Source organism: Myxine glutinosa, chromosome 1 (genome assembly GCF_964187855.1).
Source record: "Myxine glutinosa chromosome 1, kmMyxGlut1.1, whole genome shotgun sequence".
Classification (NCBI taxonomy): domain Eukaryota; kingdom Metazoa; phylum Chordata; class Myxini; order Myxiniformes; family Myxinidae; genus Myxine; species Myxine glutinosa.
Window position 1 is genome coordinate 84,745,776 of NC_136261.1, and position 24,905 is coordinate 84,770,680.

General features: G+C 48.8%; 1 protein-coding gene across 2 annotated transcripts in view; it reads right to left on the minus strand.

The window, feature by feature from the left end:
* The window catches only part of LOC137425637 (protein mono-ADP-ribosyltransferase PARP12), a 53,191-nt gene that overhangs the window by 3,988 nt on the left and 24,298 nt on the right, over positions 1-24,905 (minus strand). For both annotated transcript variants that reach the window (XM_068114254.2, XM_068114272.2), the window contains exons 7-9: positions 9,530-9,647; positions 4,421-4,517; positions 3,800-3,924 (exon numbers count right to left, since the gene is read on the minus strand). In XM_068114254.2, the coding sequence (XP_067970355.1) occupies positions 3,810-3,924; positions 4,421-4,517; positions 9,530-9,647 (330 nt within the window). In that variant the 3' untranslated portion in view covers positions 3,800-3,809. The remainder of the gene's footprint in view (positions 1-3,799; positions 3,925-4,420; positions 4,518-9,529; positions 9,648-24,905) is intronic.

Below are 24,905 nucleotides of genomic sequence, written 5' to 3' on the forward strand. Positions count from 1 at the left end.
AACACCATCAGTTACATCCATCGGGAAGAGCAAATTCCTCCTTAATTGTCCCCACTGAGTGCAGAGGGAAAAGTGAAATCATAAAACTGTTGGAATCAATCACTGCTACTCAGAGTGCTCTGGGAAATGATGGCATTCCCCCAACCTCATTGGCTGTGTTTGTCTGAAATCTAGTCTGGTGTGGTCTCATGTATTTGTCTCCATGTGTGTGTGTGATTTGTGTTCTATTTTCTCCATGATCCTGAGACCCTATATAAACCTAGAGCAATGTGACTGTGTCGCCAATATGCCTCCGCATAGTCCCACAATGGGTAGATGCCCTCGTTCACTGTCCTAAAAATAAAAAACTTTGATTTAAATCCCTTCAGCTGTTTTCAATATCACATTTTTACCAGACATGACAGGTTTCACATCGATTGGTGAAGCAGTTTCAGAGAAGGGATTTTTTAAAATATCGGCTTTCAAGATAATATGGCTGCCATACCACATGACATATGACCTTTAAAAATGTGCACTCTGCATATGTATGTGTCGGGGATCACGTTTGTGAAGTTTTGTGTTGATCAGATAAGGTTCGTTTTATATCCAAGATGGCTGCCAAATCACGTGACCTACGACAAAATAATTTTCAAACTATATGCAACAGTGCTGTTAGATGATATTTGTAAAATTTTGCATTGATAGGGTGAGCGGTTTCAGAGATATAATTATGTAATATTTCCCTTCAATCCAATATGGCTGCCAAACCATGTGACCTATGATGTCAAAAATTTAATATTTCAATATAAATGGGTCATAGATCATGTGCATGCAATTTCAGATTTTTAGGATAAGGAATTCGATTAAAACATTTTTTGTATACTGAATCGACTTGAAGCGACTTGAATCGACGACTGAAATATAATGAATCGACTGAATCGACTGTATACTGAATCGACGACTAACCAACCCAAAAACTCTTCCTATACTGAACACCTATACTGAATCGACGACTGAATGTAGAAATAAAAACATTTTGGCTGGTATACCACTTCACCTATGATGTCATCATTATCATGCTTTTGTTCCCCATTGGGAGTACTTGACAATGTCAATGTGCCAAGTTTCAAATTTTTCCATTCAGCGGTTTCCGAGAAATAATTTTTTTATTATTTGCTTTTAATCAAAGATGGCTACCATACCACGTGACATATGACGTCACAATTATCATAAAACAATCTGCATGGGTGTCACTCTTACCCTGAAAGTTTCGTTTCAATCGGACATATGGTTGCTGAGAAAAACGAGGTTTAGCCCATATGGACGGACGGACGGACGGACAACCCGAAAACAATGAAGTCGGCGGAGGCATAAAAACTTAATGAGAAGAGATTACGTTTCCAACGAAGGCTCAACAAGATGTAATAGCATTTAATTTATCAGCATTACAGATCTAACTGTTATTGGAAGCAAAGGCGATAACATGATGTTGGTTTCTGCAATATTTTTTTCAGTAATCTGTAACTTTGACAAGAGCAACCAAAATCACGTTAAACCGCTTTACTTTGGAAGTTCTCCTTCCATTATCTACTTTTCCTCCATTATCAGCTGAACTTAATGTCAGGATTAGGAGGTATCACAAACCACTTGACTCAAATCAAATCACATTCCAACAATTTAGATTCTAAACAAGGAAAACCTCAACAAAAGCAATATAGATTCCGGATCATCAACTTTATGCGGCTATCGACCAATCCATATTGCTAGGAGCAGGAGCTTCCCAAATTACAACCAAATGTCAGACAAACATGGTGAGAATGCCGGAAATTATGAAGCTTTCAGCTTTACCCTGAAGAGGAGTCATTGTCAGACTTTTCTAGGAGATATGATTTAAATCCAGAGATATCACTACTTAATCACACCACATCAGAGAACAGCTTAGACTGAACCCCTTGATTAAGCACAACTTACGACTGGGCAACTGTTTGTATCAAATCTTTTGAAAGCCCTGGACTATCTTCCTAACCCATCAATAAGATGAACCTCACCCTGTTCAAATGTCCCATTCTGATCAATTTCAGTTATTAGTCAGGTTCACTATGTGTTTTCGTTCAAAATTTTTGGAGATTAGCAAAACTAAACATTTTTGGAATATTCAGAGCATGAGGAATCCAAAAATTAATGTTGGCATTTGCGTAGAAACCTTTGCGAAAATGACACTCAGGACAGTGATGAAGATCTGTAAAAGCATATTCCTGAACGATATAGACCTAGTAGATCCTGTGTGTAGGACTTATAGTTCAATCTGATACGAACAAGGCTGCTTTCTTGCTTTATAAACCCATACCTATAACTTCAAAGGACTTGCAATATCATGTATTATGTAATACAGTTATATCACAAATATAAAGACAATGGTTTTCAATCACCTTTGTTTGTTGCTTTTCTATAATCCTGAGCACTATTTTGAGGCCTTTATTGGATTCTTTGACCCAGAAAACATAGGATTAGCATATTTAATTAAGCTTCTAGGTTGACTAGAAGCCGAGATCGCGCAAAATATGTATTTTATGGCGGCCATTTTGGAAATCCAAAATCTGTGTCTGTGCAAATGCCAACATTGATTTTCGGATTCTCCATGATCTGGTGATTCCAAAAATGTACAGGTTTGCTAATCTCCCAAAAGTTTGAACGAAATTATATTTGTTAACATAGTGAACCTGACTATATTGCCGGTTAACAGAAGCTGCCTGGAGACTGGCACAAACTATGCCCCATGTACCAGGAACCCCCATGGAATCAAAAATTTGACACTCTCAATGCCAACTCCAGCCGGGTTTCTTTCAATCACCACATCTACAAATAGCTCAATCTACATGTTGGCCTATGCTCCATTGAGAAACGACCTTTTATAATTTTCTCATTCACAGATATAATGTGAGTGATGTTAGTGCCAAAGCCTGGCACGTGCACTTAATATGCCCGTGTATGGATATAAAAGTGACTTTTGGACACTCAGTTTTGTCCCAAATAATGCATCTATGTCGATGTATCAGGACAGGCTGCATAACCACCGTTTAGAGGCCATTTTTCCCCGCAAAGCGGGGATTGACTGCATGAAGGACTATAATACAGGCCAGGTGCATGAGGACGAACGATGGAACGGTACTCACCTCCGCACATAACAAAAGCTGACTGTGTAATGTTGGGCCCACATTAAAAAGCAGGGTATGTGGTTGACCGTCTCATTGTTCGTCTGCACAATTCTGAATTATTCTTTTCTGGAATCCCTCCCTTGCAGAGCTAAGCTAATTACCCTGTTACTAAGTTTTTCTCATGCAATTCTGATCATCTTGACCTAAGTTTCCCACATGAGCCGTGCCACAACCAAAAAGTACAACTTGAGAGTGTTGCCCTTTCATAATTTAAAGGACTTCTTTGTATACAGCATCGAGGCCCATGGAGGAGCTGGAACACATAACGGATCAGGACGTAATCGTACGGAAAGAACAGTATAAAGAGGGTGGGGTGACACACCAACAGCAGGTTTGAGGGACATAATAGAGGGAGACTTGGACAAATAAGAGAGGTGGGGAAGAATGAGACGAAGAGTAGGACACGGCATGGGGTGAACAATATGGATGCATTTCAGCATAGCATGTTTGAAATAAATATTACTTTGCAAGAAGTAGCTTTGTGGAAATTATCTGTGAATGGTCATAGTTTTACATTAGAAGTGTATTTCGTAAACAAATCCTTGAAAGACCATGTTGCTAAAATATAACACGTAAATAAATTGGAAAGTCGGGATGAAACATACCTGTTGGGGATCAAATGCAGCTTAAATTTTCATGTTCAATTCCATTGGTGATGCTGGGCTCTGATTGAGCTGACTCTGTATCTTCTGTATCTTCGATATGTCCACAGTGTTTGCATGACCTGCCACTACATACGTTGGTAAATGAGCAAACATACAATACACAGGAAGTTTCTTCACACACAGCTCTCTTGATGGTGGGAAACTCCCAAATATTTAATTTTAGCCAGCATCATAGACTACAACTAATCAAAACTGTATTTTTAAATTATGTTATTTTCCGCTTTTCAACTATCAATCATGTCCAGACGAGACCAAAAAATAAAATAAAAACAAGAGTGGAAAAATACCATTCAGCCGTCAGGTCGTCCGAGGACATCTATGTAATTAATGCTGCACTAACAAAATCAAAATACAGAGTATAATAAAATAAAAGAACAAATGGCCAATAGCAAGCATCTCTCAACTTAATCCCAATTGTAAAAAAAAAAGTGCCAAATGAGAAGGTGCCAAAATCTACGCTGATCCTACTAAATTATGCAAAGAAAGAAAAGTGCTTATGATCACATTCTTCATCAAATCATCAATTTCATGGACTCAACATGTCTAAACCAGAAAGCATACCGTTTGAGAATGTCGTCCATTTTCTGAGCAGAAACAAACTGTGGACGTCTTCGCACATCTCGTTTCCTTTTGGTCGTCTCCTTTTGCTGCACCATTTCTGAAAGCAATCGGGTCATCAACTTCAATGCAAACCCACGAGGTGAGAGCACCGATAATAAAACAAGGGCTCAGAGAAGATTAAAAAATAAAATAAAAGCATGTACAAACAAAGGTTAGCAGGCCATGCATTAATCATAGAAAGGAAGTTAATCAAACAACTACCACCGACTTGAAAAATAAAACGTACCATCCCACATTTCTCGCCATATTGTTGGTTCATTGCTACTAAATCATAGATTTATGCTCAGAAGTGGAAATGAATGTTTCTTAAGAGAGATGTACGCCCTCCCACAAAGTCCAGGTATTTTAGGAGGTGCATCCAATCACCGAAATGCACTCAGCCAAAAAGATAATCAATTTCCTTCCAATAATTTAATAAAAAATATCCTTACAATTCACCTTTATGAAAACAAAACGTTACCACCTGTCTTTCTTACCCAGGTGATGTTTAGATAATTGTCACACCGAATTAGGATAACTGCATCCTGTGCTGCTTCCACCATTTCCTCAGTATTACAGGGAAACATTTTCACATTACTGTCGACAACAAGCTCTCTGCCTGGAGTAAATGATAGGAGAAGGTGAGATACTTGGGACACTAAGGCGGCGAGTAAGGCGAGTTTTGGCAGAGAAGGTGACAGACAGAAGGTGACAGACCTGACAGAGAAGGTGACAGAAGGTGACAGACAGACCTGGGTTCTTCCAGCATAGAAACAGGTTCAAGTGCAAATGAGACATTGAGGACCATGATTCCAAAAAAAAGGTTTTTGTTTGTACATATTGCCATGTGGATGGCAACATCTCTACAGGACGCAACCATACCTGAGCAGTCAACATCATCCACTGAAGCCGAGACTTCAAAGATGGCCGAACTATCACTGTTTCTCAGAAGCTGGTACCGAGCAGTTGTCACCGGTCTGTGATCCAGTTGGGCTATTCCCAGGCCAGTTATAAAATAGCATTAGAATTAATTTAAACCCCAGGGATCCCAAATTAACTTGATGGTTTGCATGACAAATTAGTGAAAACATGAGGCAAACCTTAAGAGATGAATAGATTAATTTACAAGACAGTAGAAACACAAGGCCTGGCAAGATGGGCCAGAGGTACGCACACTCGCCCATAAGCTGTCCATAGCCTGGGTTTGAATCTCGGCCCAACTATAAACTGTAATCCCCCATGTTTCACAGGCAGGGTGATTCATCAATGTATGTGCCGTTCCTTGGATGGATGTTAAACTGAACGCCCCATCTGCCGGCAATTGTTGGTGGTTGTTAAAGATCCCACGGTGTCCTTCCTGAAGAGGAGGCAAACTATCACAGGCAACCTGGCCAAATTCCTGGCCTAACTACTGCTGGGAAGGCAATGGCAAACTACCCAGGATAACCCATGCCAAGAAACTGCTTTGGCAGCACCGACGTATAGAGCATGGTTCATGATCTCATCTGATGAACGCAATTCCACAAAATAAAAATAAAACATCCTATCTACAATGCCTCACCCACCATCCTTCCAAACCCTCAACCAGGTGACACACATACACTCAAACGAGATCCGGGCAGTACAGAGGGGAAGACACATGGTAGAAAGCACGTAGCTGGGGCAGACAGTTTGTCCCGTCTTGACCAAGGCAAGAGGAGCAGGAAGACAACGTGTCAGAGTGTGGGCCAGAGAGCACTAGAGCCAGAGCAGGACAAAGCACATCAAAGGGTAGGGGCATATGAGAGGTTCCTTTCGGCCCTGGGGTTTTATGCCCAACCCTATGGGGAATAAGATATGTTAATGATGATGTCCTCGGTCCCTTCATTATGACGTCATAATTCGACAAGTACAACGCTTGATCTGATCAGTATGAAAAAAAAAGTTCTCTGCAACTGTTGGTCTGATGGACACAAAATTTTCACCATAGGAGCGCTTCTTCCTGTACAATTTTAATGACTAGCAACGGTACCCGCCCTATGGGCGGGGTTTCAATTGGGAAGCCAAAATGAAAAGGCAAGATATCAGAAATTGAAGGCTTTTTTATTTTAAATGATTCATATAAACATCCGATGAATCATATCACATGCAAATCATCAAAATCTAAACAGTACATGGCGCCCATTTTGAAAAAAGATTGAATTCTGCAAAAGGGAAGCGGCTGCTGCACATCTTTCTCAGTCGCACGTTTATGTGTGAAGAGTGCACGCCGAATCTGTAACACGGAAGCGGCCACTACACCTGTTTCTCAGTCGCTTTGCACACGCTGCCATGCTACTTAGGAGCCGCACGTTTATATAGGAAGAGTTCGTCAGGAGTCGATCTACTCTCTCCTGGTACGTAGAATAAACAGTATTTGTAGAATTTCAACAAAAGCCACATCACTGTACATGTTGGTAAATATTATTCCATCGTGTTTGGAAAAACTGGAAAATTGGAAAACCTGGAAAAACAATATTGTCTATTTTACTCCCAGGGGTCCCAGGAATACCCACCCAAAATATCGTTGCAATCGGTTGAGCCGTTTTTACGGTAACTTCGAATGGACGGACGGATATTTGGTGAATTCTCGTAAGATAATTATGATGTCACAGGTCATGTGGTACAGGCGCCATCTTGGAAAAACTGAAAACGTTGCACCTCTATATCTCCAAAACCGCTGCATAGAAAATATTGAAATGTGGCTCTTTGTAAAGAACTCCGCATGTGGAATAGGTGTTATTAAAGATGACGTCATTGGTGCCTTATTTAAGACATTATAATTCGACAGGGACAACGCTTAGTCTGACCAGTTTGAAATTTCTTGAGCGTGATATACGCAACAATTATATTAGAGACTAGCAGAAGTACCCGGCATTGAAGGGGGAAGGGGAGGGGAACAGGGGGGAGGGGAGGAGAGGGGGGGAGGGGAGAGGGAGGGGGGAGGGGGAGGGGAGGGGAGGGGGGAGGGGAGGGGGGAGGGGAGGGAAGGGGAATGGGGGGAGAGGGAGGGGGAGGGGAGGAGGGGGGAGGGGGAGGAGAGGGGAGGGGGAGGGATGGGAGGGGGAGAGGAGTGGGAGGGTGGGGGGAGCGAGGAGTGGGAGGGTGGGGGGAGGGAGGAGTGGGAGGGTGGGGGGAGGGGGAGGTGGAGGGGGAGGGCGAGGGGGGTGGGGGAGGTGGAGGGGGTGGGGGAGGTGGAGGGCGAGGGGAGGGGGAGGGGGGAGGGGGAGAGGGGTGGGGAAGGGGTAGGACAGAAAGGAAGGGGTAGGGGGGAAAGGGAGGAGCATGAGGGAAAGGGAGGGGGATGGGGAAGGGGTAGGGCAGAAAGGAAGGGGTAGGGGGGAAAGGGAGGGGCATGGGGGAAAGGGAGGGGGAGGGGAGGGGAGGGGGAGAGGAGGGGAAAGGGGAGGGGGGAAGGGGAGAGGGTAGGGTGGAGGGAGAAGGGAGAGGGAGGGTAGGGGGAGGGGGAGGGGCGGGGGGAGGGGACAGGGGAGGGGGAATGGGAGGGGAGGGGAACGGGGGGAGCGGAGGAGAGGGGGGGAGGGGGAGGGGAGGGGGGAGGGGGGAGGGGAGGGGGGAGGGGAGGGGGGAGGGGAGGGGGAGGGGAGGGGAGGGGAGGGGAGGGGGAGGGGAGGAGGGGGGAGGGATGGGAGGGGGAGGGGAGTGGGAGGGTGGGGGGAGGGAGGAGGGGAAGGTGGAGGTGGAGGGAGAGGGGGAGGGGAGGGGGAGGTGGGGAGGGGGGAGGGGGGTGGGGGAGGGGGAGGGGAAGGGGTAGGACAGAAAGGAAGGGGTAGGGGGGAAAGGGAGGAGCATGGGGGAAAGGGTGGGGGAGGGGAGACCCGTACATTCCCAACCCGTACATTCGCCCTCTCGACTCGAGCTCGTATTCGAAATCGAAAGGGGAAAGGGGAAATCCTTCGTATTCGAATTCGTAAACACGAAATATGAATTAAAATTTAATTCATATCGCACAAAATCGACACAAAACACGGTCGCATAAAGGTGAAAAAACGCAATGGCTTTTCGCCCTGAATCACGTGCAAACGTGTGACGTGTGACGGGATGGAACATCACGTGATCGCTCTGAGCGAATCAGCGAGCTGCTCGCACTGGCTGAGATTAGCGGGTACTTCGCTGAAATGCGCTGAGATAAATATGAATAAAAAATATGGATCTCGTCAAATATGGTCTCAGCCATGTTCGTCCCAGGCTCAATGGCCATGTCTATGCCAAATATCAAGTACGTGAGCCTCTCCGTTTCAGAATCTATCGGTAACATTACACACACACACACACACACACACACACACACACACACACACACACACACACACACACACACACACACACACACACAAACTGTGTTTTATATATATAGATAATAAATGTATGATGTCATCGCTAACGCGGTCTGGCAGCCATATTGGATCAAAAAAAATGCCTTCAAAAACAGAAGAGCTGGCTCGCACCAAGTTGACTGTGCGGGGTAAGTATTCAAAGAATATCATGTATTCTTTGAAGTGCGGGGTAAGTTGTTTGTTTATTCCTTCGTTTGTTCCATCACCCATTGTTGTCACATTTTAGTACATTGCCTTTTGTCTCCTGCCCTTCCTAAAGCCTAGATTTTATAGCCCAAAAAACTGCAAAAACCTCATGAATATTTTGTCAAGTCCAAATGGAAATCTCTCAATATGATACAGACAACTTTCATTTCAATTCAATTGGCTATTGTGAAGTTGTCCAATGTATTGGGACACCACTGTGAAATAAACTATTAGATTGAGGTATAAAGTAATTTATTATGCTTGTAAAGTTGTACAAAAATTTCCATTATCGGGAAACTACTCATCAAAAATTAACACTGCAAAAAATGAATGCATTTTTGAGTAGCAATGCTTGTGAAGCAAGGGGAAAAAATTGGCTTTGAAGAAAAACACATATGAAAGGATATATTCGACCCTGGAAGGGGCGAAATCTTAGCTTTGAACACAACTCTGAAGATTACAACCAATGTGGAAAATAAACTGCCAGTAACTACATCGATGACCTTACCTGCGAATGACAAAATGTACTTCTGAGATCCAGCTTCAAACTTCACGACCCCATTACTGTTTTCATGATAGGACTTTTCCAGGATTTCCGAATCCACTGTTGCCTTTGACTGTACATCCTTTTGCAAAACAAGAAAAAAATTCATGTAAATAAATCAGGTCAACATTGTAAACAAATTAATAACAACATGAGAGAGACAGAGATTAATAAATACTGACAATATAAAAGTGACTTAACGTTTGCATAATAATGCCCTCACCAAGAGAACAAATTACTACCAGCTGAGTGTTGTATAATAAATGTTCAATACGGTACAATGATGTGTTTAAAGCCCCAGACTATGGATTCACTTTATTTGGTCGAGTTCAGCTGTGCCAAAGGCATTTGTAATTTGGCCCGGACTGGACAGCTCAATGGCGAGTACATTAGATCTGAAATACCATGTCAGCATGAATCTGAATTGAAGTTATTTTCAGAGGTTAATACATGTGATACCATCCATCAGGGATACTGTTTTTCCAAGTTCATCAATGGTTAAACCCTTAAACACATCTGTTTTGATGTGAAGATAAGCAACAAAAGGGATATTCCTATCGAATTTTCAAACCAGGCTGATGGAAAATGCAAGTCAAGAAAAAACAACAACATTTAAACAGATATTGAGCAAATCACCACAGCTAATGGTGTTCAGAAATCATAAGATGTGTGCTCAGATGGGAATGCCAAACATTGCAACTGAAATTAGTCCCACCTTCTGGCCTGTCCTCACCTATGGCAGCTGGATAACAGTCGTAACGGTATTTTGGAAGCTGGAATCCAATAACAGTACCATGCATCTTAGTCCATTCTGCTAGAAATAAACCCATATATTAATTATATTATAATTTATAATATATATGTACATTGTACATGCATTTTGCATATATACACACACACATATATATATATATTGTTGCGGATATGGGATTTGCATCCATCCATATCCGCTTGTAAATATTCCCCTATTTCCTCAATACTTCCCAACTATCCCCAATCCCCCATTCCCTAGTCCCATTTTCTGTAAACAACACTCTGTAGACCCGACCTCCCCCTATTTCCCCCATTAAATGTCGTGCCCAGGTTCACCGCATCTCATGTAAGACAACTATAGGACATCTTGCTAGTTATTCTTAGTCTATGTCAGTTAAGGACTCGTTTCCATTAATTCTGACCCTTCGTTGCACCAGAATGTGATTGTATGGCACCGTTAGGAAGTTTAGGACCTCCCAATACCTTCCCGCAGCTCTTCCTCACAGTTCAACAACAACAACAACAACAACAACAACGAGCGCAGGAAGTGCGCGTCCTCACTCCGGCTCGGTTGGTAGGGGGTGTTGGGAGGGCACCAGGCCTTCCCAACGAGCCGCCATCAAACATGTGCTCGACGGGGTTACCAAATAGGGGCTCCCTGTCAGCTCCTCGTCAAGGGCGGAGCCCGGTAACCCCCGCACCCAATGGAAGCGGCGGACCGGCCCCAGTGGGGCGGAACCAACCAGCCGAGGGCGTGTCACTCCCCGCTGAGCATGCGCAGTGAGGGGGAGGTGACGTCAAATGCGTGCTGAGCTTGAAGAAAGAAAGACGTCCCCTCCGAGCGCTGTGACACCTCCCCGCATCTTCTGGACCGTGCTTTATCCTGTCCCCGAGCCAAGGTGCACCTTGTGCTATCGACCTACCTGTCCCTTCCTGCCATCAATCCCTGTGTAAGTCTGCCTTGTTCCGTTTGTCTGTGGTCTGTCTGCGATAAGATAAGACGGTAATTAAGTGCCCATCTCTTCTGTGTCTTTACCTCACTGCCTTGTAATCTACCCCTTTTCTCCACCACTGTAATTATACCCTCCTCCGGAGGTCTTGAGAACTGTACCCCTTCCGTCGTTTCCTCTTTCCCAGTCGTCGTGTCCTTTCTATCATTGATTTAGCATAGCGCGATTTGGCCAACGTCTGGGTGAATCGGGTGAGTTGGGGAAGAATCGGGGGAACTGTTCGGTCGCGGTAATACCAACCGCTCGGTAAATAACATCTTTAACCGCGTCCGCAACAATTGGTGTCAGGAGTGGGATACGGACCCGAAGCGCGCTTAACGCGCTCAAAATTACAAGTCACCGAAATTTGATTTTGTTTTACAAAAAAAACCCGAATTTTGAAAGTCGCGCTATGGGAGATCAAGACGGCTTGGTTCCGGTAGAGGAGAGTGAGGCAGGGTCAATCCAGGACCAAATTGAGGGACATGAGGAGAGCGAAGCAGTGAGGGCGGCAGGTTCGCAAAATGGCGTCCTCGCGCACGAGGTTACGGGCGCGCAAAATGGCGCCTCGCAGATGGCTACGGCGACCGCGCCCGCGACCGTAGCAGCGCCGCTGGTGGATTTGAACCTTTTTTTATACAAATGAAGGCCCTTATGGCCCAGAATAGCGAACAATTGGAACAAAGAATGGGCAAGCAATTAAGGGAGGACATGGGGGCCAATAGCCAACGGTTAGAACAAAGGATGGGGTCCAATAGCGAGAAATTGAGGGAGGACATGGGGGCCAATAGCCAATGGTTAGAACAAAGGATGGGGTCTAATAGCGAGAAATTGAGGGAGGACATGGGGGCCCAGATCGGAGGGTTAGGGAGTAGAATAGAGGGATTAGGAAACAAATTTGAGGGACTAGACAACAAATTTGAGGGATTAGACAATAGATTAAGGGAAATACAGGAGGGGTTAACGGGGGTAGAAAACAGAATGACCGCTCAAGAGAATCAAATGGAAGGCATGAAAAAGGGGTTAGAGGGGTTAGAAAACAGTATGGAAGGCAAATTGAGGGACATGAGGGACCAAGCGGAAAGGGAAGTTAAACAAATGGGGCAGCAGATAGAGGGGGTCAGAATGGGGGTAGAAACTAAATTGGATGCTCACAGGGAGGAAATGGAGCAGATGAGGGTGGCATCTGGGCAGGAGATGCAGGTGATGAAAGGGGAGATCAGAAGAGGTGTGAGTGAGGAGGTCAGGGGAGTGCGCGAGGAGGTGAGGCACTGTGAGGAGCGCATGGAGAAGGAGGTGAGAAAGGGGACTGTAAAATTGCAAGGTGGTATAGAGGAGTTGACGCTGGGAGTAGAACAGCTGACAGTGGGACAAAAGGAGTTGGGGGACCAGGTAAAGAAGAACACAGCGGTAATAGAGGGTTTAAAATCGACACAGAAGGAGATGAAAAAGGACGTAGGGGTAATTAAAAAAGAGTGTCAGATGGTACATGAGGACCTGACGAGGAAAATGAACAAGGTGGTAGAGGTGATGGAGGTTAAAGAGCGGGAGGTGCGGGAGCACATAGAAAAAAATAAGGTGGAGTTAGAGGAAGAACTTAAGGGGGCGCACGAGGAGCTGAAGGAGGTGAAGCAGAAATTAGAAGAAGTGGAAGAAGGGGTGAGCGAAATTAAGAAGCGACGGAGAGAGGATAAGAAAGAGATAAAAGAGGAAGTAAAAGAATTGGTCCAAAGTCTGTGTTCGGATCGTGATGATGTGCTCATTAACCGGATGAGGGATTCGCAGGTGATGGAGGAGAAGCGAAGAGAAAGAGGACCCGGTGTAAGTGGTGACCAATATGGTCGTGCGTATGATGCGCCAGGTGATTTAATAAGCTTGGGGGTCGAGATGGACCCGGATGTTCGTGAGAGGCCAAGAGTGAGGTGTATGGCTGGTCCGGAGTGTATGGAACGAGGGTGCGAGCGAGAGGGTCCGGTGATGGGAGAGGTGCGAGGTGTGAGTGAGCAAGGTTGTGGTGGTATGGAATGGGTAGCGGGTTGCGGAAGCGTGACCCATGCATCGACACCAACAGGGGTAGTTTTTAGAGGGACAGGGGAGGCACGGGAGCCCCTTGGGGGTAATGTACTGTGGGGGCCCGGCCGGTTCGGCCCTGCGCTGACCCCGCAAGGGGCGACGCACGGGGTCCGGCAGGCGGGCAACGACTCGCATACGAGGTGGTCCCACAAGGTCCCACTCGCGCCGTATGACGGCAAGAGTGATCTACGCGCGTACCTGGCGCAGTTTGACTGTGTGTGTAAGGGCAACGGTTGGGGTGAGGACGAAGGTGGAGTACACCTGGTGGCCGCATTGCGCTGCGCGGCGGCGGAGGTGCTGACGGCATTACCACCGGGTGCTCTCACCCTGCCAGCCCTCCGCGACGCCCTAATTAATCGATTCGGCATTGAACAGCAGAGCGAGCTTGTTAAAGCTCAGCTCGCGCTGCGAAAACGCAAGCCCCAGGAAGCCATCGGGGAACTTGCCCACGACATTCGCCGCGCAGTGGGGATCGCACATGCTAACATGGCAGCGGATTCCCGGGAAAGCCTGGCGCTGGACCATTTTATCCAGGCCCTCCCGGATATTGAGCTCCGGCAACAGCTCGCCATGTGGCGCCCGCAGACTCTGAGCCAGGCGGCTGACGCTGCAGCCCGTTGGGAAGCAGCGAGGCCCCTGGCCCGGGGGAGCGAGCGTCACGCAATGGCGGTCCGCCAGGTGGGACCCCCGAATGGAGGGAGGACCCCTTAGGGGGCCCGCCCCCGACGTGAGTCCTGACCTGGCAGGCATGGTCCGGATGCTGGTGGACCAGCGCCTGGCGGGACCTGGACCATGGCAGGCGGCCCCGGAGGTGGCCCGCGGTGGACCACGAGCGGGTAATCCAATTCGGACCTTCAGGGGGGAAAATTTGGAAATCCGGAGACAAGCACCTTATCAGGTGAGGTGCTATACTTGCAACCGTCTGGGTCACCTGGCACGGCACTGTCGAGCCATGCGCCGGGATGATCCCCGGCGGTTGAGGTCCTCAACTCCGCCCAGGGGGGAGCGGGTTAGCCGACCCCAGACACCCCCCCGCCAGACCCCGGGAAACTAGAAGGTGGCGAGCAGGCGCCCCCGTGGATTGCCTCGGCTTTAGATGCCGAGTCGGGACCCAGTACCTCTGAATAAGGGGGGCTTATTAGTGCCAGAGGACTGGGGGATTGATGAGCAATGGGCCCGGTGGGTAAGGGTGGCATCCCTGCCACCCTTCCCATGATGGGGCAAATGCGCAATAGATTATGGGGTGTATGGCAGTGAAAACTAGCCCGGGTGGGTTAGGTTATATTGATAGGGACTAGAGGTGACTATGGGTGACAAGATTTAAGTAAGAGACTTGGTACCTGTAGTGGGGACGTAGTAGCTTAGTGTTTGATAATGACGTGGGAGCGCTGAGTGTAAGGGAAGACGGAGGAGCGCGAGTTTAGAAGGGAGTAGACAGAGCAGATGATGCAGTGTGAATGGAAGTGCTGGTGAGCAGCTTCAAATGAGGCATCGGTGAGGCAATGCTCCGAGGTGTGTGTGAGTGTACAAGTGATGAATGAGAGAGCATTGCGGATGAGTGTCATGGTGAGTAGTGAGTGTTGTGGATCAGCGCGAATGCGCTTGGGGGAGAGAAGGGTGCAGGCGGCACCAAGTATGAGAGCACAGGTGTGCAAGTACAGATGTGTGAAATATATGGAGCAGAGAATGAGGGGTGTGGAGAGAGTTGGAGTAAGTGGTACGGAGTGGTGTGCGTGGTGCGAAGGTGTGGATGGGGGAAGAGTGGACCCCCATCACGGATACCCGGGGCGGGTAGTGTAAGTGTTAGGTAGAGGGTATAGGTAAATTGTGGTTGGATATTGGCATCTGTGGTGCGAGTGGAAGAATGATATTTGGATGGGTGCATTAGTGTTGTGGAAATGGCTGGGCGTGTAGCCTGTTAGTGTGTGTAGTTGGTTTGGGCACTCCACCACTGTGAGGATGTCGGCCAGGTGAGGCCGCAGGTGGGCCCTGGGAGCCGGTAGTTGTGGATGGGGCCCGAGGATCTGGAGGACGGACCCGGGTAGCCCAGTGCCAGAGGGCACCATGGGGTGACAGAGCCAGGAGGGGCCTTCCCCAGTTAGTTAGGTTAGGGTGAGGAGCTAGGTAAGCTCGGGTGGCAACTGCAGTGGTGGAGGTGTGCAGGTGGGTAGACCTGCTGGGAGAGCTACACGCCCCAGCCCAGAAATTGTGCAAGGGCACCGGGAGATGAATCGGGGGAGTGAGACCCCAAATTGAGAAGCACCACAGTTTGGTCAATGGGAATTGGTTTTTAGAACCCATAGTGTAAGTTGGCCAATGGATTGGCAGGGAAAGACCCCGGGTAATGTAAAGTTGTTAAAGTCATTTAGGAAATAGTTAGGATTGATGAACCTGTCGCACCATACCCAGCCACTTACCTGAGGTGATGCTGATGACTCCACACCTGTGTTTTCTTTGTTTTGTGTTGCAGGAAAGGAGAATTGCTGTTTGGATTTGTGAGACGCATCACGACGTGGATGAGACATTGGGGTGATTCCATCTCTCCCTCCTTAGGAGGGACTGATGATGAATTTGTGATGGCAGATTTTGATGTTGAGTTGGAGATGGCAGATTTTGATGAGAGTTGGAAATGGCAAATTTGATTGGTTAGGAGGGAGAGAAGACGAATTTGGTTTATGGGAGGAACGGGAAAGACAGTAGGGACGTTGTTGATGTGTAAAGTAGATGTTTATGGGTAGTGTTGTGTTTTGTGGATACAGTAAGGGGTAAGGGAGGGGCAATGTAGGTTACCTGGTGGGGGGGGGGGGGGCGTACGGTAGGAACGTACCTGTCTCACCTGGTTCCCATGTGCCCCCAGTGTGCATTACCTTGTATTGCGTGCACTTTTGCGCCCTTACCACCTTACTCACTTGTCTTCTTTTGTCTCCCACCTCCGAGGATCTGGCTTTGGGGCAGAGAGAGAGGAGAGAGAGGTGCTGGCTCCGCAGTTGTGGGCCTGTACTTCCGCTGCTTGCTGCCTGGATCGATACACCATATGGACCACAATTTTTGTGGCCGCCCACAATGGACCGCAGTTCTTTTGCGGTCAAGCACCCCCCGTGGATGGACCTCTGGGTCAACGTGGCACCTATGCCATACAGGTGAACCACTTTTAGTTGGCCCCCCTGACAGCCACAATTCAGAAATGGATGCGGTTGGCGCCTTTCTTTATTTCTAAAGAAGCCAGAAGGCCAAGTGCACTCCATGAAGGCAAGACCAGCGGCAGAACATCGGCCGGCTGCGACACCACCGGTGACCATGGACACTTAATTGTGCATTTTTATGAACACTTTATTGGTGCACCGGATGGTGCTGACTGTGCGTAATGGGGTGGTGCTTTTGGTGCTTGGACGGGGTGCTCTGCACATTATTAAAGGCCGTAGGGCCACAGGGCACTCGTGGGTTGGTGTATCGATGCTGGCATGCGTGCTCTCCCTATGCATAACATCTGCATGTGTTCCTCAAAGAACAGGTCCTGGATCGTAGTGTAAATATCAGTGTTGTATAAATAATGCTCCCTACCGGCTGTATGTTTAGTTTGAGGATGCTTTCCGCGATTCGGTTATCCTGTGGGTGTGTTTCTGTTAGGAGAAGGGTGCAACGTCGCAGGGGGACATATTTACTCATTTGTGAACATCTGTAAAACTGTCGCACTCAGGGTTGAGTTAATAGTAGAGGGAACTACATCTGAGTGCCACACTAAAGTAGGTAAAAATTTATCGGGTCGGGACGCCCCGAGGTAGAGAAGGGTGCAGTGTTGCGGATATGGGATTTGCATCCATCCATATCCGCTTGTAAATATTCCCCTATTTCCTCAATACTTCCCAACTATCCCCAATCCCCCATTCCCTAGTCCCATTTTCTGTAAACAACACTCTGTAGACCCGACCTCCCCCTATTTCCCCCATTAAATGTCGTGCCCAGGTTCACCGCATCTCATGTAAGACAACTATAGGACATCTTGCTAGTTATTCTTAGTCTATGTCAGTTAAGGACTCGTTTCCATTAATTCTGACCCTTCGTTGCACCAGAATGTGATTGTATGGCACCGTTAGGAAGTTTAGGACCTCCCAATACCTCCCCGCAGCTCTTCCTCACAGTTCAACAACAACAACAACAACAACAACAACGAGCGCAGGAAGTGCGCGTCCTCACTCCGGCTCGGTTGGTAGGGGGTGTTGGGAGGGCACCAGGCCTTCCCAACGAGCCGCCATCAAACATGTGCTCGACGGGGTTACCAAATAGGGGCTCCCTGTCAGCTCCTCGTCAAGGGCGGAGCCCGGTAACCCCCGCACCCAATGGAAGCGGTGGACCGGCCCCAGTGGGGCGGAACCAACCAGCCGAGGGCGTGTCACTCCCCGCTGAGCATGCGCAGTGAGGGGGAGGTGACATCAGATGCGCGCTGAGCTTGGAGAAAGAAAGACGTCCCCTCCGAGCGCTGTGACACCTCCCCGCATCTTCTGGACCGTGCTTTATCCTGTCCCCGAGCCAAGGTGCACCTTGTGCTATCGACCTACCTGTCCCTTCCTGCCATCAATCCCTGTGTAAGTCTGCCTTGTTCCGTTTGTCTGTGGTCTGTCTGGGATAAGATAAGACGGTAATTAAGTGCCCATCTCTTCTGTGTCTTTACCTCACTGCCTTGTAATCTACCCCTTTTCTCCACCACTGTAATTATACCCTCCTCCGGAGGTCTTGAGAACTGTACCCCTTGCGTCGTTTCCTCTTTCCCAGTCGTCGTGTCCTTTCTATCATTGATTTGGCATAGCGCGATTTGGCCAACGTCTGGGTGAATCGGGTGAGTTGGGGAAGAATCGGGGGAACTCTTCGGTCGCGGTAATACCAACCGCTCGGTAAATAACATCTTTAACCGCGTCCGCAACTATATATATATATATATATATAAATATATATATATATATATATATTGTTACGGACACGACTTAGATGTTATGGTGGGCCGAGCGGAATGGCCGCCGTGTTCGCACAAGTTACCCGATTACACTCGAACGTTGGCCGAATCGCGCTATGCTAAATCAATGAAGGAAAAGTACACAACGGCTGGGTTAAATGACACGACACCAGGGGTACAGTTCTCAAGACCTCCGGAGGAGGATATAATATGGGTTATGCAGAACGTTTAGATTACACGGCACAGAGGTACAGCACAGAAAGATGGGCACTTAGACACGGTCTTATCTTAGCCCCGACAGACCACAGACAAACGGGACAAGACTGACTCACACAGGGATTGATGGCAGGGAAGGACAGGCAGTCGATGGCTCAAGGTGCACCTTGGCTCAGGGGCAGAATCGACTCGGTCCGGTCCAGAGAGGCGGGAGGTATCTCTCAGCGCTAGGAGGTGGCGTCCTTTCTTCTTCGTAGCTCAGGCGCATCTGACGTCACCTCCGTCTTCCTGCGCATGTCCCGCGGGGAGTGACACGCCCTCGGCTCGTTAGCTCCGCCCCAGATGAAATCGGTCCGCCGCTTCTTATTGGGTGCGGGGGGGTTACCGGGCTCCGCCCTTGACGAGGAGCTGACAGTGAGCCCCTGCGTGGTAACCCCGTCGGAGCACATGGTCAATGGCGGCTAACCAAGCCGGAGTGAGGACGCGCACTCCCCGCGCCGCTGGTGTTGTTGTTGGTGTTGTTGTTTCATGAGGAAGAGATGCGGGGAGGTATTGGGAGGTCCTAAACTTACTACTGGTGCCATACAATCACATTCTGGTGCAACGAAGAGTCAGAATTAATGGAAACGAGTCCTTAACTGACATAGACTAAGAATAACTAGCAAGATGTCCGAAAGTTGTCTACGTGAGATGCGGTGGACCTGGGCACGACATTTAATGGGGGAAAAAGGGGAAGGTCGGTTCTACAGAGTGTTGTTTACAGACAATGGGACTAGGGAATGGGGGATTGGGGATAGTTGGGGAGTATTGGGGAAATAGGGGAATATTTACAAGCGGATATGGATGGAGGCCAAATCCCATATCCGCAACATTGCACCCTTCTCTACCTCGGGGCGTCCCGACCCGATAAATCTTTACCTACGTTAGTGTGGCACTCAGATGTAGTTCCCTCTACTATTAACTCAACCCTGAGTGCGACAGTTTTACAGATGTTCACAAATGAGTAAATATGTCCCCCTGCGACGTTGCACCCTTCTCCTCACAGAAACACACCCACAGGATAACCGAATCGCGGAAAGAATCCTCAAACTAAACATACAGCCGGTAGGGAGCATCATTTATACAAGACTACACTGATATTTACACTACGATCCAGGACCTGTTTTTGGAGGAACACATGCAGATGTTATGCATAGAGAGAGCACGCATGCCAGCATCGATACACCAACCCACGAGTGCCCTGTGGCCTTACGGCCTTTAATAATGTGCAGAGCACCCCGTCCAAGCACCAAAAGCACCACCCCATAACACAGTCAGCACCATCCGGTGCACCAATAAAGTGTTCAACGTCACCGGTGGTGTCGCAGCCGGCCGATGTTCTGCCGCTGGTCTTGCCTTCCTGAAGTGCTTGGCCTTCTAGCTTCCTTAGAAAATAAAGAAAGGCGCCAACCGCGTCCATTTCTGTATTGTGGCTGTCAGGGGGCCAACTAAAAGTGGTTCACCTGTATGGCATAGGTGCCACGTTGACCCATAGGTCCATCAACGGGTGGTGCTTGCCCGCAAGAGAACTGCGGTCCATGGTGGGCGGCCACAAAAATTGCGGTCCATATGGTGTATCGATCCAGGCAGCAAGCAGCGAAAGTACAGGCCCACAACTGCGGAGAGGTAATGCACACTGGGGGCACATGGGAACCAGGTGAGACAGGTACGTTCCTACCGTACGCCCCCCCCCCCCCCCACCAGGTAACCTACATTGCCCCTCCCTTACCCCTTACTGTATCCACAAAACACAACACTACCCATAAACATCTACTTTACAAATCAACAAACATCCCTACTGTCTTCCCCGTTCCTCCCATAAACCAAATTCGTCTTCTCTCCCTCCTAACCAATCAAATTTGCCATTTCCAACTCTCATCAAAATTTGCCATCACCAATTCATCATCAGTCCCTCCTAAGGAGGGAGAGATGGAATCACCCCAATGTCTCATCCACGTCGTGATGCGTCTCACAAATCCAACAGCAATTCTCATTTCCTGCAACACAAAACAAGGGAACACAGGTGTGGAGTCATCATCATCACCTCAGGTAAGTGGCTGCGTATGGTGCGACAGGTTCATCAATCCTAACTATTTCCTAAATGACTTTAACAACTTTACATTACCCAGGGTCTTTCTCCTGCCAAACCATTGGCCCTCTTACACTATGGGTTCTAAAAACCAATTCCCATTGACCAAACTGTGGTGCTTTTCAATTTGGGGTCTCACTCCCCCGATTCATCTCCCGGTGCCCTCGCACAATTTCTGGGCTGTGACGTGTAGCTCTCCCAGCAGGTCTACCCACCTGCACACCTCCACCACTGCAGTTGCCTCCGAGCTTACCTGCTCCTTACCCTAACCTATCTACCTGGGGAAGGCCCTCTGGCGCTCTCCCCACTCGGTGCCCTCTCTGGCACTGGGCTACCCGGGTCCGTCCTCCGGATCCTCGGGCCCCATCCACAACTCTACCGGCTCCCAGAGCCCACCTGCGGCCTCACCTGGCCGACATCCTCACAGTGGTGGAGTGCCCAAACCAACTACACACACTAACAGGCTACACGCCCAGCCATTTCCACAACACTAATGCACCCATCCAAATACCATTCTGTCACCCGCACCACAGATGCCAATATCCAACCACAATTTACCTATACCCTCTACCTAACACTTACACTACCCGCCCCGGGTACCCGTGAAAGGGGGTCCACTCTTCCCCCATCCACACCTTCGCACCATGCACACCACTCCGTACCACTTACTCCATGTATTCCACACACCTGCACTTGCACACCTGTGCTCTCACACCTGGTGCCACCTGCACCCTTCTCTCCCCAAGCGCATTCGCGCTGATCCACAACACTCACTGCTCATACACTGCTCCACACACCTGTCCAGTTCTCACACAGCATCATCTCATCTAACTACTCCCCTCTGAAACTTGCGCTTCCCAGTCGTCCCTTTAAACTATTGCGCTCCCTCGTCATTATCATCCACACTAAAGTACCTGCGTCCCCACTACAGGTATCAGTCACTAACTAAACTTAACGTTACCTAATGTCATCTTCTAGATCCCTAACAATATAACCTAACCCACCCGGGCTAGTTTTCACTGCCATACACCCCATAGTCTATTGCGCATTTGCCCCACCATGGGAAGGGTGGCAGGGATGCCACCCTTACCCACCGGGCCCATCGCTCACTACCAATTTTGCACATCAAATTTCAACAAATCAAAAATTTGCCAATCACTACTCATCATCTGCCAATCACTACTGCCAATCCTTTGCCAATCATCAAATTTTGTTTTTTTTCTAATTTTGGGTCCAAAACACTAACCTCATCACACAGTCTACTCACTAATGCCTCTCGGTGCGCCAATTCCTGTCCAAAGCCCGGCTTCGTAAAGCCGAGCAATGAATGCGGGTTGTTTGGTGCCAGCGGCTGGATACGTCCCGCATTCGGTGCAGGGAAGGAGGTTTACCCGGGCCGAGATCCCACGCACCATCTCGGCGTGGAGCCATCCAATGTCCCGATCTCGACCTGCCGGCACGTCTCAACAAAACGTGGTCGCCATGACGACCCTTCCTATCCAGCTGCCCGCTCCGCCTAGTGGAGCACGGACGCGGCCGGTCAAAGCGAGGCCCGGCACGCACCGAGGGCCCGATTCGGCTATAAGTCGTTCTAAACTCTACCCCGGTTACCGTCGATGCTTCACCTGCATGGTTACAAGCATACGCTACCCCTTTCTTGCTCATACCTCCAGCCGTTTCCATGCTCCTCGTCGTACCTTTTCTTACACACCTCGGTACACTCATTCCGCTCACCGACTTGGTCACACACCTGACCACCGAACACTTTGGCACACATTCGTTGTTCGCACACCTCACCAACACACCTCTTCGCACCCCCTTCTTGGTCACCTCCTCTGTGACAATCACAGGTGTGCCCTCACTCGCACACCCAACCACGTGCCTCACGACCAATTCAAGTGTGCATTCCCACACACGCTCTACCATTCCAGGTGTGCTTCCTTTCTCACCTGTCACAACCAACTCACGCTCCGTGTCACTCTTACTACTCTCACCTCCACTCTTGACAACGCACTCACCCTTACTCCCGACAGCGCACTCTTTCCTCATGCACCTGTCCGTTACACACCTTTCTCGCGCACACTCTTGCCCACACTCTCCCGTCACACCCTCTGTAACACTCACCACAGGCGTGCATTCTTCCTTGCCTTTGACAGCGCACTCTTTCCCCATGCACCTGTCCGTCACACACCTTTCTCGCGCACACTCTTGCGCACACTCTCCCGTCACACCCTCTGTAACACTTACCACACCGCACTTCCATGTGCTCCCTCGCACACGCGCTACGACCGACTCACTCTCGCCAGCACCCTCACTCCTTGGCACGCACTTTTTCCTCACACACCCCAGAGTCGGACTTTCTCGCACACCTCCTTTTTCGCACACCAGACCTGTCGCACACCTCACCAATGGCCTCTCACGAACATCCGGGTCTATCTCGACCCCCAAGCTCATTAAATCACCTGGCGCATCATACGCACGACCATATTGGTCACCACTTACACCGGGTCCTCTTCCTCTTCGCTTCTCCTTCATCACCTGCGAATCCCTCATCCGGTTAATGAGCACATCATCACGATCCAAACACAGACTTTGGACCAATTATTTTACCTCCTCTTTTATCTCTTTCTTATCCCCTCTCCGTCGCTTCTTAATTTCGCTCACCCCTTCTTCCACTTCTTCTAATTTCTGCTTCACCTCTTTTATTTCCCGGTACGTCTCCTCAAGCTCGTCCTCCAAGGCTACCTTGACCGTTTCCATGTGCGTCCTCACCTGCCGGTCCTTCGTCTCCATTACCTCTGTCACCTCGTCCAACCTCGTTGTCAGTCCCTCACGTACCATCCGACATTCCCTCTTCGTCGCTATCAAGTCGTCTTTTAGTTCTTTCTGTGTCGCTTTTAACCCTCCTAGTACCGCAGTGTTCCTTTGTACCTGCTCCACTAACTCCGTCTGTCCCACCGTCAGCTGTTCCACCTCCTGCGTCAGGTCCTCTATGCCCCCTTGTAACTTTACAGTCCCCTTTCTCACCTCCTTCTCCATGTGCTCCTTACAGTGCCTCACCTCCTCGCGCACTCCTCCGACCTCCTCACTCACACCTCTTCTGATCTCCTCTCCCATCACTTGCATCTCCTGCCCAAATGCCACCCTCATCTGCTCCATTTCCTCACTGTGAGCATCCAGTTTGGTTTCTACCCCCATTCTGACCCCCTCTATCTGCTGCCCCATTTGTTTAACTTCCCTTTCCGCTTGGTCCCTCATGTCCCTCAATTTGCCTTCCATACTGTTTTCTAACCCCTCTAATCCCCTTTTCATCCCTTCCATTTGATTCTCTTGAGCGGCCATTCTGTTTTCTACCCCCGTTAACCCCTCCTGTATTTCCCCTAATCTATTGTCTAATCCCTCAAATTTGTTGTCTAGTCCCTCAAATTTGTTTCCTAATCCCTCTATTCTACTCCCTAACCTTCCGATCTGGGCCCCCATTTGGCCCTCCAATCGCTCACCCTGAGCATCCATCCGGTTCCCCATTACCCCCATTTGGCCCTCCAATCGCTCACCCTGAGCATCCATCCGGTTCCCCATTACCCCCATTTGGCCCTCCAATCGCTCACCCAATCGCTCACTATCAGCCCTCATTTGCTCACTATTCTGGGCCATAAGGGCCTTCATTTGTATTAAAAAAAGGTTCAAATCTACCAGCGGCGCTACTACGGTCGCGGGCGCGGTCACCGTGGCCATGTGCGAGGCGCCATTTTGCACGCCCGCAACCTCGTGCGCGACGACGCCATTTTGCGACCCTGCTACCCTCACTGCTTCGCTCTCCTCATGTCCCTCAATTTGGTCCTGGATCGACCCTGCCTCACTCTCCTCTACCGGAACCCAGCCGTCTTGATCTGCCATAGCGCGACTTTCCAAATTCGGGTTTTTATTTTTTTTTGTAAAACACAATCAAATTTCGCCGTTATAATTTCGAGCGCGTGAAACGCGCTCCGGGACCGATCCCACTTCCCGACACCAATTGTTATGGACACGACTTAGATGTTATGGTGGGCCGAGCGGAATGGCCGCCGTGTTCGCACAAGTTACCCGATTACACTCGAACGTTGGCCGAATCGCGCTATGCTAAATCAATGAAGGAAAAGGACACAACGGCTGGGTTAAATGACACGACACCAGGGGTACAGTTCTCAAGACCTCCGGAGGAGGATATAATATGGGTTATGCAGAACGTTTAGA